The 19,498-nt window shown below is 40.3% G+C and overlaps 1 protein-coding gene across 50 annotated transcripts in view; it reads right to left on the bottom strand.

Annotated features, from left to right (window-relative positions):
- The window catches only part of PPP6R3 (protein phosphatase 6 regulatory subunit 3), a 146,649-nt gene that overhangs the window by 33,302 nt on the left and 93,849 nt on the right, over positions 1 to 19,498 (bottom strand). For 41 of the 50 annotated variants that reach the window (XM_078341607.1, XM_078341620.1, XM_078341610.1 and 38 more), the window contains 6 exons: positions 16,212 to 16,341; positions 13,676 to 13,828; positions 11,121 to 11,270; positions 9,943 to 10,007; positions 6,530 to 6,645; positions 4,677 to 4,762 (listed from right to left, as the gene is read on the bottom strand). In XM_078341607.1, the coding sequence (XP_078197733.1) occupies positions 4,677 to 4,762; positions 6,530 to 6,645; positions 9,943 to 10,007; positions 11,121 to 11,270; positions 13,676 to 13,828; positions 16,212 to 16,341 (700 nt within the window). The remainder of the gene's footprint in view (positions 1 to 4,676; positions 4,763 to 6,529; positions 6,646 to 9,942; positions 10,008 to 11,120; positions 11,271 to 13,675; positions 13,829 to 16,211; positions 16,342 to 19,498) is intronic. The other 9 variants (XM_078341637.1, XM_078341649.1, XM_078341651.1 and 6 more) reach the window with 1 other exon arrangement.

Here is a 19,498-nt window from a genome sequence, read left to right as displayed (position 1 = left end):
TGTAAGTCTGATTCTATCCACACCATCTGAGTCTGAAATCGTTATTAGTAAAATGAGCTAAAAAGATTATTTCTCCATGGGGGAAACTTGCTAATCAGAATCAGTTCATTACTCAGATGTATACAAAACTGAGTTCCTGATCTACACTTCCAAACACGCTCTTTTTGAGGCATCTCCAGCTCAGTAAATGCTACCTTCACTCTTCTTCTTCAGCTAAAAACCTTGGTCATCTTGTTTCCTCTGTCTGACCAACCATGTCCACTCCACCTTCAAAATGGTGCCTAAAACCCCTCTCCAGTCCCATCACCCTCAGCAAGTCTGTCCTCAGCTCCACAGACTGCAAGCCAGCACTCCCTCACCTGGACTAATGTTACGTTTGGCAGTTTCCCAGTCTCCCTCCTCCTAGCTCTTGCCCCACTGAGCAGTCTGTTCTCAACCCAACAGCCATAGCCATCTTTTAAAAATATGCATCACAGTATGGCACTTTTTAGTTCAAAACCTAATGACTTCTCATCTTGTAAGATTAAAAAACAACCTGCTCGCCATGGACTAAAAAGCTGCACAAAATCTGGCTGTTCAGTGCCTCTCTGGCCCGTCTTGTTCTCTCCTTTGCTTACCGTTACTTCCACACAGGACAACATCCCAGTCCCTGCACACACTGGGAACAACGCAAATTCAAGCCCTCTGCATTTCACGCTTCCCTCCTCCCTCAACAACGCACCTTCCCAGTGAGATTTTCCTTGACACCGGAATTTAAACTGTACACCTGCCCCATACACTCCCTCCCTCCCTCCCTCCCATGTGTTGGCTCCTTAGCATGCACAGTCATGCATTGTTTCACAACAGGGATACATTCTGACAAAGGCAATTCTGTCACCATGCGAACATCATAGAGTTCACAGACACAATCCTACATGGCAGAGCCTACTGCAGACCTGGGTTATCTGGAACAGCCAAGTGCTCCTAGGCTACACACCTGCACAGTACTGCACTGAATACCGAGGCAACTGGAGCATGCTGGTATTTGTGTATCTACGCACAGAAAATGTCCCATTAAATAAGAGTATTCTAATCTTATGGGACCACTGTTATATACAGTCTATTGTTGACCGAAATGCTATGCAGTATGTGACACATACTGTGTGTGCACAAGATTTGTTTACCCATCTCACTGAAGCAGAAGTTTTTGCTGAGTTTGTCTAGGACTCTATCTTCAGTGTCTGGCACATTGTAGGCACTCAAATATTTGTTGAATTAATGAGTACTAATCACGGAATAGAAACAAATACAGCAAAAAGCACAAGTTTGTAACACTCTTGCCAAGCTAGATATATTCTAAGCAAAGTACACCCTTGCTGTAGTGCAAACAGTCTCTGAGACACTCTTTCATAATAAAAGGTTTGTGTTCCTAACTGCTGTTACAGGAAAAAGTAAGCTGGTGTTTTCTTTACTATGGTTGATTAGGTTGCCGGGGAATCAGAAGTGTGAAGTCACTGTAAACTGAGGCCCATATCAGTGACTAGTGGAAGCTAGAGACTTAAGCCTTGATCCCTAAAGCCTGGTCCCACCGAGGCTCCCAGCATTAACATGACCTGGGGTTAGCTGGAAACGCCCTCTCAGGTCTCACCCTGACCTGTGGAGACCCTGGGGATGAACACTCAGATTATTCTGTGTCTCTTCTTCTATCACTGCTTTGCCAATGATGGGGAAGAAGCATCAACACTTTCAATAAGTTTTCCCCCTTGGAGAGGAAGGCAAAAAATGAAACAAACTCAATTTTTCAAAATCAGTACTTTAGTACATGTCCCCTGTTCTCTAAATTCACTCTACCTAAACCCTTGCCAAGTTTTACACTTAGTCAAAACACAGAGGTCTTTGGATGTGATTAAAACACCAGCTTTTGCTCATCATAAACTCCAAACATAAAAACATAGAGAGCATATGAATCTGCTGTGTACATATTTGGGTATGATGGAGCCAAAAGATTAAAGCACTTCAAATATCTTAGAATTAAATGTCACAGAAGTGATAGGAGCCTGGGGCTGGACACAGCTTAACCAAAAGAAGTGAGCAAGTCCTCAGGCGTACAGCCAACAGGACAGGGAAGTGTTCAGTGCACAAATGAATGTATCCTTGCTGTAAACAAAAACACAACAGGTCAGATTAACCATGTACTCACTTCAGCATGTGGCGTGGAACTGGACTGACTCCGTATCTATGAATATGCCTGAAATGGTTCCCAGAGCTAGCCGGGCCATCCTCAGATCAACTAAGTCACCTGCATCTAACCTTGTCTATTCGGGAAAGGGAGAGGAGACCAGCAAGCTACCACCTAACTACCAACTCCAGTAACAAATGTGTTAAGAGGGCAAGTGTAACCACCACATTCCAAGGAAGGGCACTCTTTTTCTGTCACTTTTGAAAGGGTAGGGCCCCCTCTATCTACCAAGTCGCGTTCATAATAATATTTACAACTGCATTATCTTTCCTGAAACATGGTACCCAACCCCACTGAGATAATAGCTTGAAAACATTCTGGACAGGTAAAGGAACAGGCTGGAGGATACAGTTAAAATCTCCTTGGTGCCTAGACCTACTATATAAGCATATCAAACCCTGGGAATAGCTGTAGCCCTCACAATACTGTAAAGCAAAACTCCCTATTAGAAGGACCGGATGGAAGTGGTATTTGAGAAAGGGCTTGGGAACAAAGAATGGCAGAAGTCTTGAGATCCACTTAAGTCTCAGTAGACGGCAAAATTATGGAGTGAGGCTAACTCTAGAGGGGATACAGGCAATATTAAAGGGCTCTATAACTCTAACCACTTTTGCTATATAAGCCAACTTAGCGTTTTTGTTTGACTTTAGATTACGTAGTCCAAGCATGACGGCAGAAAAGTACAGCAAGTAAAGAAGAACTGAGACACAATTTAAGTGACAGATGGAGCCCAAAATAATTTTTTCCCGCAGTCTGCCAGGGGCTGAATGTTGGATTTTTTGCTGCACGGCCACCTCCATATATGTAGTAGCATGGACACACAATCACACAGCAGACCTGCTGACAGCATAACAAAGCAAGTGAGCATTATCTGAACCGTAATGAAGTCCTTCTTTACTACAGAACTGCTCACAAAAGAAATATGCTTGAGTTACCAAAGATAAAAAAGACTGTTTAAAAGTCTGATAACAAGTTTAATTGGACATTTTTGACTTCTACGTTTGAAGTCAATTGAAGGATAATTTTAAAAGACATTTCCCAAACAAAATCAGAATATTCCTAAATACTCCTTTCTAAGTAAGAAACAAGACAATAATCCCCTTAAAAGAGACTATACTGCCTGCACAGGAATCAACATGGGAGCCTCTCAAATTAAGGGGTTGGATTTAACCATATGGGAGAGGACGGCTGCATTCTACAAAAAACCCCGATTATCTGGAACACTCAAGTTAAATGATATTCCGGGTATCCATCTACAATGGGTAAAATACTAAAAAATGACTTAACCCTTCCTTGATGACCCAGGGCTCTCAATACTAATGTCATTTTCTCTGCTGGGCTGTAATACACAGAGACACTAGGGCTATTAAGCCTTAGGTGTATTTTAATTAAACGGCCCCACATAGTCCCCTTTTAACAGTTATCTCAACTTCATAATTCTTCCAACTCTTAGTATTTCCTAATTTTATCATTATAACCAGCTTAACAAGCATGATTCGGTCAGGAGTGTGGAAAAGGATGACCATGTATTTAGGCAATCGACAAAGTAGGAAGCACAGCAGTGACACAGAAGGACCAAGTGGCTGCTCTCTGGCTTTCAGAGCCTCTTCCCTCGTTTCACACTGCCAGATCATTGAATTTCTAACAGTCAAGGTGTTACTACATATTAGAAATTCAAGACTGCCACTGCTAAATTTGAAAGATAGAATTAAATGCCAGACGCAAACACTTCAATATTGAGTCACGTGCTGCTTCTAAGCCAAGGTCACTCCTCGACTACCAGCTGGCGTGTGCTTGTAAAAGGAAATGGTTCCCCCATCTTTAAAAATAGGAACAAAGCAATACTTACCTTAAAGCTTAATGCGTTAAAAAACAAAAAAAAACAAAAAAATACATTCCAAAGTCCAATATAATTTTTAAAAAATTATCTATGCCATTATTCCCTGGCTAAAAGTACCAATTCTGGTAAAAAATTTTAAAGCTGGGGTTTCAAAGTCATCCACAAAATTTTCCCCCACTGGGAATGATCTAAAATGAGGGTATACTCAACTCAATAATATTAGAAAAATATCCAAATGAATCTTTCGGTTTCCTAAGCACCCAGGGTTATTTGTGGCATGTGGCCACAAACCCCAGCAGAATGAAAGGAAGCGAGAGGCTGTTCTGCTGAGGTGCGTAGGCAGCAGGGCATGGAGGGAAATGGGCACTAAGGAGGGTATGAAGCAGAAATCAGTGGCTTTTCGATACCTTTCTGTCATCCCAGGCTGGTAATTAGGAGTGGGCTAGACAAATGGACAAGAATATTGTGAATGCTGACCTCTCTTCCTGGTAAAGAGGTAAGAACTCATCCTTGGCTCACAGTTACTGAGGCAAATGGAATATCTTTTACATCTGTCTGAATAAATGGGCAAAGGCTAAGAGTACTGAAAAAATAAAAATGTAACCTTGTAAAACCTACTAGATCTACCGTGTTCCTCTTGTTAGTTTCTCCTAAGGAGCTTGTGCAGAACGTCTCCCATCGTTCCCTGACTTCGTCGGGACGATCTTCAGAGTGAGAAAAGCAAAAAAGCATTATCACCACAATGGCCTCCACAGAGACAAATAAAGTAAACAGGTAATATAAAAGTGGGCCTACTCACCTGGTTCATCAATGGTGAGCAGGCCCTATCAGCTGAGAAACTGGGTCACAGCCAGCCCAGTGCTCTTAGAGAAATGGAATTATTAAACCTTGCATAGCCCAAATCCTGTGGACTTTCAGGAACCAGAATCCCCTGCCCAATGGTATAGGCTCCATTAGGCCAAGAGCCCTAAGGTAGCTCTGTGAACTTAACAAGTTTCTAAAAATGTTCTGGCAGAAGCTTAACCTGGAAAGTGTGTTTCCAAAGAGCTTTTCTGAGAACGGTGGTAGGTATTTAAGAAGGGGTCAGGGATCAGGGGCGGGAGGGAATCTTTCCATGGTCAAGTTAAGTTTAGAAAATGTTGGAAATGACAGCTCCTGCACATTTTCTTGAAATGCTCTCATTGGTACCTGGCCAATGAATGTTCCACAGAACCTAGTATGGCTTCTCAAACTGCTCCAAGATCATGTTTCCTAAATATTTGTGTCATGGGCCAACACGGATACACGTATAATAATGAAATTCTACCTTCTAGAGAAATGTTAAAGAAAAGGAGAAACAACTGCTTTTCGGAGAAAATGAAGCCATGATGTAATTTTGGAGGCCTTACTGAAGTTGTCATCTGATAATTCTGGTTTAAAACGACCATGCATGTGCACACACTCACGCAAGGGTATACAAGTACCACCTGGCAAACAGCTTCCAGAAAGGAAAGACTGATCTAAAAACTTAATCATATCACATGGCCATTTCTTCTTAGTTAGGACATAAGTTAGGACATAAACTATATGGTGAAATGGCTCGAGGAGGAGGCTTATACCTCTTATACCTCTCTCAAGTAGCAAAATTACAATTGGGCACATACCACTTTTTCCATCCCTGGATGACAAATGTACTTTTAGTGCACACTCAATGGGGAATAAATAGCCTCTTGAACAAACAAATATTCTTAAGAGAAAAATGGAAGATCCACTGGGAAATTATTTTAACTCAGAATGAATTATGTACCATGGATATTAAAAAACTGTTCACATTCAGAACAGGTCTCAGGACTAGTAATCCTGTTGGTACAAAAACCCAGAGTATACAGAGCTCCTCAGATGCTATCATTTTGGAATTAGACTCACGGCCTGGGGCCGGTGTAGAAAGCATCCATACAGTTTCTTCCAAATAAGCCTGCGCTGATTAAACTGAAATGCTTGTACAGAAAGTCTTTAGAAGCTAATACCCCTCATTTTAGTGATAGCAATATCAAAGAAATGCTGATAAAAATGCCCTAATATTCCAGTTAAAGGAAGTTAATTCATAGGCTATGTAGAGGCCTTCAGAAAATAAAAGGCAAAAATCATAGTTGAAGTGGCCAACTGCCAGCATATGAGTACTTCACACTCACGGTACTCAAAAGAATGATTCACTGAGCAATGCTCTTTAAGCATGACAATAGGTGACTCTTGTATGCTGAATGCAGCCAGGCCTGACAATGCTAATTGAATGGTAACTGTATGCACAGCAACACAGCCCAAAAGGAGACTGTTCAAACACATTCTCAAGAACCTCATTCAAATAGATAATTTGTCAAATATAAAGAAGTTCCCCAAACTGCTATTAAAAATGCTACATGTATTTCTACTTGACCCCTAAATCCTTTCTGCAACCCAACACAAATGTAATTACGATTTCACAAATAACTTACCTTTGATAAGTTGCTGCACTAATGCACTGTTGGGGCCCTTATCAGTGCTGTGCACGATACAATTAGCTATCCTCGTTAGGTGTCCCATGTAACCATGCCGTCTTCCTCCCTCTGCCCTGGTAAGAGGTAAAGGACAAATACTCAGATTCCTGATAGGATGAAGTGATGAAATACTTGCTCTAGACACTGCGAACTTTTAAGCAATCATTTTAAATACCGAGGGCACTGAAGAAAATGACAATAGACAGAAAAGAAAAAGGAATGGAAGGTGCCAGAATGCAGCATGGTCGGGAAGGGATCTGAAATTGTCAAAGATTATATGGCAGCCTCGGTCAACAGGCCACAGTTTATTCAAATATCAAAAATAGTCACTGTCAGTAACATTATTTTTAAAGATCAAAGAAACATTCACTGATGCCTAACGTCACTATGACTTTCTTTTACATTTTTTTTAAATGAAACTTCTTCAAACCTTAATCAGATTACAATGAGCTGAGGTGAGAATTCTGCTGGTTCATTTTCTTAAAAGATAAGAAAAGTTTATTACATCAATGAACAAAAATAGTTCTCTACTGATGACATTTCTCAAGTTCAGATATTGGCTGATTTGAGGACTTGGCCAAGATAGGAGACAATCAACCGGTACCTGACCATACGCCATTTTGAACATACGCAAATAAACTTAGTCCTTGTCCTCTTCTCATTTACGGTCTCATCTTCCCAACCATGACCTATCTTTACATTTAAATAAATTCAAATCAGGCCAGGCACAGTATCTCACACCTGTAATCTCAGCACTTTGGGAGGCCAAAGTGGGTGGATCACTTGAGGCCAGGACTTTGAGACCATCCTGGGCAACATTGCAAAAACCCAACTCTACTAAAAATAGAAAAATTAGCCAGGTGTGGTGGTGCACACCTGAAATCCCAGCTACTCAGGAGGCTGAGGCAAGAGAATTGCTTGTACCCAGGAGACAGAGGTTGCAGTAAGCCAAGACTGTGCTCCTGCACTCTAGCCTGGGTGACAAAGCAAGATTCCAGCTCTCTCTCTCTCTATATATATATATATATATTTTATCTGCGATTGAAAATGTTTCGCTTCACATATATATATATATATTCTATCTGCGATTGAAAATGTTTCGCTTCATATATATATATATATTTTATCTGCGATTGAAAATGTTTCGCTTCACATATATATATATATTCTATCTGCGATTGAAAATGTTTCGCTTCATATATATATATATATTCTATCTGCGATTGAAAATGTTTCGCTTCATATATATATATATATATATATATTTTATCTGCGATTGAAAATGTTTCGCTTCACATATATATATATATATATATTCTATCTGCGATTGAAAATGTTTCGCTTCATGGGGCTTCAAGTCTTGGCACTTGGTAAACAGGCAGCGATTATTATTCCTATCAGTCTGATTCTGCTGCCTATTTACAAAGCGCCAAGACTTGAAGCCCTATGAAATGAAAGATTTTTGACTGCAGACAGCAGGGAACAAACACTACAGAGACTTCTGCTTAGAGAATAGTCCTTCAGAAGACATACTAAAAATATTTTAAAAAGAAAAAGAAAAAGCCATCCTATGCTTGAAGGGTTGCTTGGAAAATAAGGTATCTGCCAGAGAATCTTAGAGGGCCTGGGATGCCTAAGGGTAAGAAAGTATAGGGCTGATTATTTATTTATTCATTTATTTATTTAGAGACCAAGGTTTTGCTTGTCACCCAGGCTGGAATGCAGTAGTGCAATCACAGCTCATTGCAGCCTCAAACTTCTGAGCTCAAGCAATCCTTTCACTGCAGTCTCTTGAGTAGATGGGACTACAGGCAAGTACCACCATGCCTGCTAATTTTTTGTAGAGCCAAGATCTCCCTATGTTGTCCAGACTGGTCTTGAACTCCTGACCTCAACCAATCCTCCCATCTCAGCCTTCTGAAGCAGTGGGATTACAGGTATGTACCACCGTGCCTGGCCAGGGTTGATCTTCCCTGAGCTGCTCAGTTTCTTTAAGCTCTTCAGTAAGATCCAGAGCTCCAGGTGGTGCCTACAGTCAACTTCTTAGTCACTCTCCTGCACTCCCTCAAGTACACAAGTGAAAAAAAACAGAGGCCCACCTCCAAGGTGGCCCACGGCTTCAAATGTGCTTCAGGCTGGTGTCCAAGGAAACAAGGAAAATTCTTTCAGAGTCCCTCCAGATGGAGGGAATGGTATTCACCAGGCCTCCAGAGAACAGGGCTCACACGGAGAGCAGGCACAAAGAATACCTCAGCCCTGGTCAGATGAGGAGCCAACAAGAAAACTGGAGGTTGGGTAGGGCACACAGAAGCTAAGATGAGGTCAGACATACAACCAGATGTCAATTGGGCCACAAACAGCACCTCCAAGAGCTCCACCTGGAAGAACGTATCTGAGGTCTACCAAAACTGGCCCTTTGCCACAAACGAACAAAATGCTGATTTCCCACACAAAGCCAAATCAAAACCCCAGCAGTGCTTATTAAGCAATTTAAAAAAAAAAAAAAAATCAAACCTCACAAAGTAAGGCTGACACCCAAGAGTCATTTAGTGTTCCTGGAGACACACAGACATGTAACAAGAATGCTGGGAAATCACTGACTACAAAGGACCATGAGAGAAATTTTGCAGTTGACGGAAATGTCTTGACTGTAGTGGTGGTGGTGACTTCAGCCATCAGTCAGTACTCCTAGGACTGTACACCTAAAATGAGCTTTACCACATGAGAATTAAATCTCAATAAACTTGTCTTAAAAACAAACACAGAAGCATGCCTTGAGAGTGTTTTCCAAACACACCCTTATGCCACCGTGGGGGTGACAAAAAGGCTCCCAGACACTAGGTGCTGTTACTCTAAGAAATTCTGTGTAACAAAGCTACTAACACTTCACAACACCTTGCCCATCAGCTAACAAACTTTTCTAAACAGAAAATGCTGAGCAATTTTTTCCCTCTAGGTCTACGCACAAAGCGACTCTTCTCTACAATGAGAATATGTATTTGATACCTTCTGTTCTGGGTATAAGGTGACCAGGACAAATATACTAAGTTAAATCATCAAGGACTTCACTTGAACCTTGTAACTCTTAGAACAGCAGCCATTCAAAAAGGACCAGGAAGTAAGTTTCAAAGGCAGCACAGAAGTGGGAAACCTTCCAAACTCACTGGTTTCACCCCAAAAACAAGAGGACCTAACAAGAAATTATTAATATGATAAAAACTGTTACAATGAAATAATCTTTGGAAAAGTTTAAATTATAAAATGGCCAGTATTATGTAATTATTTCCATTTTTTTCTGACTAGGGCAAGGAGGTATTACATTCTTCATGTTACCAATCAAACTAAATTCCTTTCAAAAACAATTTACTTACTGTTTCTTCTCATTCATTTCCCAGGCTTCAAGTATTCGCTCTATTAATTGACATTTTTGGAAAAGCTGAATAAAAAAGAATTATTCCAGTTAACACTTCAAAGCACCAACACTTTAAAGTGAAACAGAACTCTAGGTTAAAGAGAACAGCAGTGTGCATAATCCAGCAAGCTCAATATTGCTAACCCAAATGCGATACGGTAGTGAATTTACTGCAGACCCTCAGAACACCGCAGGGACTCAAACCAGGACCCACACCCTCCACAGATCATCTACTGGGAAACTCAGTGTTACAGGTAGTACAGTTAACCTAAAGCAAAGCTAGGTTTTATTAGCTGTGAAAACTCAGACCAGAAATATAAAACCTGATTTAAAGTAAAATGGAATAAAGAAAATTATGCCTTGGCAAAAATTTAACTTAGAATCCAAAGTAATACTTATATTTTTAAATGTGAGCAAGACTTACTTCCAGATGATTAACTGCATTAATATTAAAAACAGGTGTGTTCTGTCAACATTCTGCAAGTCAGTGACAACTGCTGAGAGCTGTAATACTGGAATGTGCAATGCCAGTTTTACCCAGGTGTCACTTGTCTTTCCCCGTCGACTCAGCTATTCCAAGCCACCCTTTTCTACATTTTAGGTTTGAGAGTAAACCAAGTGTGAGCTAGAAATTTTCAAAGGACCACAGAACTACCAAGCAAGAAGAAATCTGAAGACTGACTTAGTAAAATTATCTCATATTTGACAGAAGAGAAAAAGAGACCCCAAGAAGAGACTCTCAACATTACAGAGAATTCAATTCTCCTGACTTTCAGTCATGTATTTGGCAAAGAAATTACACTCCAGTCTGCCAAATAACAGTGCAAATGTTTTCTGGAGTGTTTAACTTCCTGATTCTTCAAATTGTCAAAATATGTGTATACCTTCAAACCTATTCATGTTAATGCATGAGGAGGCCGCTCGGTTTTTTCCTTCCAAGACAGTTCATTTGATCATTATTTGTCAAGTACTTGATTTCTATAATCATTTGTTAAAAGTGAAACGAACACATGACAGTTAGATATTTAGACTCTGAAATCTAATCTCAAGCCCTTAAACCTCAATTCATGTCACAATCAAGTGGACAACTGCTATAACCAGGAGAGAGTGGGAGAAAACGAGACCAAATGAGCTTACATGTTTCAATAACAAATTATCACCAGTGGGGTCTTGATCGGTAATTGTGGCATTTTCTGTGTTTTCAAAAGGACTTGCAAGAATCAGTGCAATACAAATTTCCACTTGTGTATGCAAAAAGTTATTCCATGTATATTTGAAGAACATGTTCTACAAAAAAGAAAAATCATGTTTTATTCAGTTACCTCAATGTTTAAGCCAATACTTTAATACATTTACAGAACAGTGATTTAATAAAGTAAAAATGATATGCTCTCAGTCAAAAAGGACCAATTAAAAGAAGCACGAGTTCACATTAGTACTCGCACAACCACAGTTTCATTTTCTGGGGTTTTGGTTACCTACAGTCAACCATGATCTGAAAACGGGTGAGTACAATACAGTAAGACAGGCTAAGAAAGAGGTGACATTCACATAACATTCATTGTAGTATAGTATTATAATTGTTCTACTTTATTATTAGTTATTAATCTCTTCCTGTGCTTAATTTATAAATTAAACTTTGTCACAGGTATGTACAGGAAAACATAGTATACATATATAGGGTTCAATATTTGTGGTTTCAGGCATCCAAGGGGGGTCTTGGAAGGTACCCCTCATGAATAATGGAGGCTACACAGAAATTCGAAATACCATTCTGGAGCCTAAATGGCTATCTGCTTATCTGACACGCCAGAACTGGCATGGAATCTAGTTTAAAAAAAGAAAAACAGCAATAAACATAAAAAGACAAAAGCATGTTTCTCAAGGAGAAAAGGAGTATCATTTTTGTTTTCAAAGCAAGTAACACAAATACTAAGAGTGGTAAATCTTCTATAATTTTCAAAAAAGTTTTTAAGAATTTCATGTTGATGCCGGGTGCAATGGCTCACGCCTGTAATCCAGCACTTTGGGAGGCTGAGGCAGGCAGATCACGAGGTCAAGAGATCGAGACCATCCTGGCCAACATGGTGAAACCCCATCTCTACTTTAAAAAAAAAAAAAAAAAAAAAGAATTTCACATTGATGCAACAAATATTTACTGATGGTTTTTGTACAGGGTATTGTGTACTAGATGCAATATGGCAGACAGAGGTACACAAAAATATGGTCCACAGTCTTGAGATGCTCATGACTCAACTCCGGCATACAGAAAGAACTATCAGTAAAAACAATTGGGACAAGAGGCAGTATCATGAATCTCCTGGAAGTACAAGGGTTTTCAAATTACTTGAAAAGGTAATAGCATTACAAAAAAAGGAAAGAATGTCTAAAAGCACAAAATGCATCAAGTATGTATTTAGGATATGACTGGGTCTGGTTATCCAGTCTCAGAATGAAAAAGTAAAGAATGACTCCTCCAGTAGTCTCATCAAATTTATGACCACTCGAAAGCAGTCCTAAAGACTAACAGAATAAATTAACAGTAACTGTATACTTTTATTCATAAAATGAGAAACCAGTGAATAATGACTTCAGAAAGTTATATTCCTGGAGTTTTACTTATACACTAGATGGTAGGACAAAAACATCCCAGAGGGCAATGACCACACTAGTTATCAAAGAAACTGTAATTCTTTAAATCTTCATCTCTTTTTCCAAATAGCTCCTGTTTTCTATGCTCTATGCTGATTTAACCCAAAGCTGAAACCTAACAAAAATACTTCAGTGACCCTAGGAAGCACAATGATGTGACTGATAAAGCACGTATGGGTTTGAAATCGGGAGAATTCAAATCTTAGCTTCACCACTCACTAGCCATGGAATGCATCCTCTCTCTGGGCATGATCTGAAAATCACGTCCTCTCTTTCATTGTAATGTTCACCTGGGTGTCCTGGGTATGACCCAGGATCACCTGAATAGTGTGTATAAGGTGAACATTACAATGCCTGTCACACAGTGAACAAATACCTCCTCTGAAACACCCCTAAATCTCCCCCAAATATATAATGTGACCAGATGTCTTGTGAAACCTGCTGAAGTGTTAACCCTTGTGCTTTCTGTGCTGTGGGTGGCAGCAAAGACAGAAGAAGCATGCGCTCCAGAGCTGGGCCTGTGGATTCTAAGCACAAATTCTGAAACTGGGGAATTCGGGGTCAGGGAAACCTAAATAATCCTGGGCTTTTACTTCTCCTTCCCTCGATAAGCAGACTATTAACTGTCTCAACGAAGAGTCAATCCAGACCATATGGCATCAGGTACATTATATACGTATCTCCCAGTGGCAAAAAGACAAAGGTTTGTCCCCTCGATAAATTATGAACAGAAAACAATGCTGTACCCAGCAGTGACTGTCCACATGAGGCGGAGCACGAGGGAAAGGCCGATGTCTCTTAATCATCTTCAAAATCCTATGTTACAATTCTTTATACAAAGCAACAGTAGATGCCTAGTGAACAATTATAAGCATCCGAAATTTATGACAAACTCAAGGCAAAAACTATATAAAACACCATTTATGCTCAGACCAAGAAAAGTCACTGACATACTGCAAATTTGTACAATTTTAACTTGGTTAAATATCTATGAAATATCAATGGCAAATCAAAATGTCTGCGAGCAGGGAAAATCTCACCAATATGACTCCAATGCTATTCAGCTCCATAAGGTCCCCATTTATACTGCTGGTATTGGTTTGAAGCAGGCTGGATATCAACCTAATCACATTCAACCGGGTATTCCCCACAGGAGGATCCAGAACACCCCATGTGGTCTTCATCACACTTTTCTGAAGAAGAAAAAGCTTTCCGATTAAATTCAGTAAAATAAACAAGCAAATGGTGTACTTGCTAAGACATGACACGAGTTTAACCCTGTTAACAATATGGCCTGAATTCTATACCCAAAACAAAATCTAGAGTTCCTCTTGACAGCTTTAAGATATAATGAAATAACCAAGCAGGAAGAAACCAAGTTATTTCCCTAGACCATAAATGTTGTAAGAAATCAAGTGTCTCCCTGCCTCAACATTCCAAGCTCTCATGAGAAGAACGCAGAAGGCTACAGAATACCCCAGGAAACTAAAAGAAGGTATGGCTGACCACAGTAGCTCATGCCTATAATCCCAGCACTTTAGGGGAAGCTGAGGCAGGTAGATCACCTGAACTCAGGAGTTTGAGACCAGCCTGGGCAACATGGTGAGACCCTATCTCTACAAAAAATACAAAAGTTAGCCAGGGGTGGTGGTGCACAACTGTAGTACTAGTTGCTCAGGAAGCTGAGGTAGGAGAATCATGTGGGCACAGGAAGTTGAGGCTGCAGTGAGCTGTGACTGTGCCACTGGACTCCAGCCTAAGCAACAGACAGACACTGTCTTGGGAAAAAAAAAAGGGAGGAGGAGGAGGAAGAAGGAGGAATGAGGAAGATAAAGAAGAAGAAGAAAAGTACTACTACTACTAGTAGTAGTAAGAATAGTAGTTACAAGTGGTTTTGGAATACAATCCTCAGTCTTTGCAACCTCTGAATCACAAACCTGAAATGCGATCAATCTAAACCTGTTCTTATCCATCAACAGGAGCTTCTATAGTCTGAAATCACAAAAGACAGAAGCAGAACATTTCCTAACTTTAGAAGTCTGAGAGGCCAGGGTGACACATCACAACCTAGGTCAGGCTGCCCTTTCTGCTCTTCCCCATCTACACCGGCACCCTCGCTCCCTCCGGCTCCCATCCTCCCGAGGACTGACAGAGCTGTAAGGCCCACAGTTTTACTCTCTATGGAAAACAGCTCTAGTTGGCAGGTTTTGTAAAAAAACTTCATGAATTTACTTACAGACCACATCATATAGCAAAACCAGGTGTGAACAGAACTCACTCAGTCCTAGAGTAACAGAGAAGTCCAAACAAGACACTGCTTTTACTTCTGAATCAGGGCCAAGAACCAATGCCACCTGTCTGTCCACCCAGAAAGAAGAGGGGTAGGCCACCTAAGACACAGGTCAGGCCCTTCCTCGTACACCTCCTTCCCTCTCGGATCCTTCTTGCACCTTGTCTTCCACTTGTGATGTTCTCGCCGCTTCTAAATCTTTTCATTTTCTTTCCTTACTCTGAAGGATGCCACTGACTGTCACCATCAAACATCAACAGAGGCACTTTACCTAAGGGCAAGTACCAACACTATGGTCCACATCCAACACAGGCCAAACGCAGGTGAGATGATGTGGCTGGAACGGAACCAGCAGAACGGTGCAAACTCTGACTGCAGTGGTGGAACCACGACCTGCTCACCCAGTGGCATTATATCCAGAGAAGATGATCTGGATATGAACTAGACTCCCTGGGTTATATAAGTTATTCTGTGCTTCCCCAACTCCAAACGATTAAATAAACAGAAAACATCTAATTTACAAGTGAGAAACTAGTATTCTAAACTCCCAGTAACTTGCACAGTAGATAACCACAGAGATACACACTACATGGGACACTAGATTCAACGATGTAAGGCAGAAAAAAAAGGAAAGTTAAGAACTGTTGCTGGAAATGGAACTAACACGGAACTGAATCTTCCACCCTACACTCCAAAAGCAAGTGATTCTTACCCTAATCTAAATCTATACCAATCCAAGGGGCAAAAGAACATTTGCGGACTGCTGAAAAAACTCTTGTGGGTCTCCACTAAGGAAACAGTCATTTAAAAATTAGCACATGCGATGCTCTGTACTGAAAAACTAACCCCCCAAGTCATATTCTCTCCAAATTGTATCCTAAAACTTCAACCTACTCTTTCTTAGATGTCGTCTGTCCATCAAACATATACTGCTCCAACTCTGAGTAAGAAAACACAATTTCAAAGATCAGTTTCTGAAAGATTAGCTTTTCCTCAAACATGCAAAAATAATATGCTACAAGAAGAAAATTTTTTCTTTATTAGCATGTAAGTACCCAAGAATTTACAGAAGAATGAAAAGGTAAACTTCTTAAGCAGACAAATATTTTGTTTCATTCTCCATTCTCCACTCAAAAGCAGTAAAAATAACTGGCAGTGTACCTTGTAACATAGTTTGCCCATGTGGACCACAGCCAGTTCTGTCACTCCCGAGGTCCATATATATTCAAATGGCTGTTCAGAACAAATTACTGGCTGGCCAGCCATGCTTAAGACAGCTCCCCTACCTTGGGTGGCTCCAGCAGGAGTTCATGAAAAGATCCAAGTCTTCCTCTGATGGCTTCTAGAACACTCTTGTTTACTGAACAAGCTGAATGGCTCATGCCTGGTGGGCAGATCTCTATATGGCCTTCAAATCTTGAAACAAAGCAAGGTAATTTTAGTTATTATAATTTCAGAACAAATCATTCAAGGTATCAACCATGTATGTCTTTACTTAGTGATTATATAACAATGATTATATCAACACTTCTGGCTGTAGGAAGAAAGGCTAGGAAGAGAGCATAATGAGGCTGAAGAGGGTTAATAAAACCTCCATGAGGCTCAGCCTCTATAACTTGCAACTCAAACAGCTACAATATCAGGTTAAAAATTACATGTGGTTTCTTCCCATTCTAAACCACCTAGGTCCTCATAACTGTTATGCAATAACAAGTCTTGAAGTGACCAGGAAATTTGGAAAGCAAAAGGGATCCAACCTTTGGATCACAGGATACCCACACTGCCTGCCAGTTTGGGATGTTATTAATGAACAGCCCTGTATGTGTTTCATACAATTTTTCCTAGATAATCAACATTATTTCCTATTTAAAGTTTAAATTATTGCACATAAAGCTCAATCTATACTCATTATAACCTACTTCTTATAGGTTGACATTACAAATGTTTAACTTTCTCAGAATTGACACACATTTCTACAAAGTGGCTGTATCACGTTGCATTCCCAACAGTAATGTGTGCAACTTCCAGTTGCTCTGATACTGCCCTGAGCACTGTCTATTCTGTTTGTCTGATTTAGCTAAGCAGTGGGCTTAATGGTGCTCCCCTACCCAAAACACACATCCACACTCTCATACCCAGAGCCTGCAAATGTCACCTCATTTGGAAAAAGGATCTCTGAAGATACAATTAATTAAAGATCTTGAGATGAAAGATTATCTTAGCTTATCCAGGTGGGCCTTAAATGCCATCATAAGTACCCTTGGAAGAAAGAAGAGGCAAGACAGACACACAAGAGGGGAAGGCAATGTAAAGAGGATGCAGAGAGGGCCACGAGTCAAGGAATGCCAAGAACCGCTAGAAGGTGGAAGAGGAATGCCTTAGTACCTCTGGATGGAATCCAGCGCCACCAACACCTTGATCTTAGATTCTAGCACTCAGAACTCTGAGAGGATAAATTACTGTTTTGTTGTTGATGTTTCCTGGGCTCAAGTGATCCTCCTTCCTCAGCCTCCTAAGTAGCTGGGACTAAAGGCACATGCCACCATGCCTGGCTTTTTTGGTTGTTGGTAGAGATGGGGCCTTCTCAAGTGATCCTTCCACCGTGCTAGGCATGAGCCACCATATCCAGCCTAAGTATTCTTCATATACCTGGATGTTAAGTCTTTTCTCACACATTATCGATATTTTTTGGCAGTCTGTGGTGTGGCTTGTATTTTAATTTTCTTAACAGAGTCTCAGAGGAGAATTTTAAAATTTTAGTGTAGTCTGAGTTGTCAACTTCTGTTTTATGAACTGGGTTTTGGCAATGTATCTAAACCATCTCTACCTAATTCTGAGACAAAGACTTTCCTGTTTCTGTCTAGAACCACTATAGCTTTATCTCCAGTTCTATGATCCATTTTGAGTTAATTTTTGCATCATCTACAAAATACATATCAAGGTTCAACTTTTTGCAGAGAACGGCTAACAGTTCAGGACCATTTACTGAAAACGCCATCCTTTCTCTACTGAACTCCCCCCATGCCTCTGTCAAAAACCACTTGATCATGGGTATGGGTCTACTTCTGGACTCTGCTCTCTCCCAGTCATCTTTCATCACACTGTCCTGATTGCTGTCACTTTGTATTAAGTCCTCTAATTTTGTTTTCTTTTGCAAAATTGTTTTGATACTATACTTACTTTGATTCTCATGCAAGCTTTAGACTTCACCTGTTTTCTAAAAAATCCTGCTTAGATTTTGTTTTGAATTGCACTGAATCTACAGATCCATTTAAGGAGAAGTGACATCTTTTTTTTTTTTTTTTTTTTGAGACTGAGTTTCTCTCGTTACCCAGGCTGGAATGCAATGGCACGATCTCGGCTCACCGCAACCTCCGCCTCCTGGGTTCAGGCAATTCTCCTGTCTTAGCCTCCTGAGTAGTTGGGATTACAGGCACGCACCACCGTGCCCAGCTAATTTTTTGTATTTTTAGTAGAGACGGGGTTTCACCACGTTGACCAGGATGGTCTTGATCTCTTGACCTCGTGATCCACCCACCTCGGCCTCCCAAAGTGCTGGGATTACAGGCCTGAGCCACCGCGCCTGGCCGAGAAGTGACATCTTAATACTCAGTCTTCTAATCCATGAACAGAGTATTTCTCTCCATTTATGTAGATCATCTTTGATTTCATCAATATTCTATAGTTATGGGGCATTAAACTTTGCATACATTTTGCTAAGTTTGTATCTCAGTATTTCCTTTATGCTACAGAAAATAATAATTTGAAAAAATTTCAATTCCAATTACTCATTCCTAGTAAAAAGAAATGCAATTAATTGTGTTGACCTCATAGTTGTAATTTTGCTAAATGTATTTGTTAGTTCTAGGCGTTTAGGGTTTTTCCTTTACTGTTCTTGAGGATATTCTATAAAGACAATCCTGCCATCTGTGAACAGATGCAGTTTTGCATCGCCCCTTTCTATCTGAATGCCTTTTCTTTCTTTCCTGTCGTACTATCCTCGCCTCAACCTCCAGCATAGCTTGAATAGGCGTAGTGATGGTGAATATGCTTGTTATGTTCCTCAGTTTTAAAGGAAATCCCTTTAGTCTTTGACTATTAATAACTATGTTAGTTATGGGATTTTTAAAAGAGGACTTGGCCAGGCACTGTGACTCAAGCCAGCAATTCTTAACACTTTGGAAGACCAACATGGGAAGTGACAAGTCACCTAAGGCCAGAAGTTCAAGACTAGCATGGGCAACATAGTGAGACTCCATTGCTACAAAACATTTAAAAAAAAAAATGTGGCTGGACATGATGGCTTGTGCTTGTAGTCCTAGCTACTTCAGGAGGCTAAAGTGGAGGGGTCACTTAAGCCCAGGAGACCAAGTCAACAGTAAGCTATGATTGTGCCTCTGCACTCCAATCTAATGGTAGACCTTATCTCAAAAAATACAATAAATAAAACAGGGCTTTATCAGTTTTCAACCAAGTTCCCTTCTATTACTAATTTGCTAGTTTTTTTTTAATCATAAAGGAATTTAACAAAATCGTATGTTTTTTCTTCACTGATCTGATGTGATCAGACCTA

Source organism: Callithrix jacchus, chromosome 10, assembly GCF_049354715.1.
Source record: "Callithrix jacchus isolate 240 chromosome 10, calJac240_pri, whole genome shotgun sequence".
In the NCBI taxonomy this organism is placed as follows: domain Eukaryota; kingdom Metazoa; phylum Chordata; class Mammalia; order Primates; family Cebidae; genus Callithrix; species Callithrix jacchus.
Note: the sequence above shows the minus strand (reverse complement) of the source record. Positions and strands in the feature narration are given on the sequence as shown.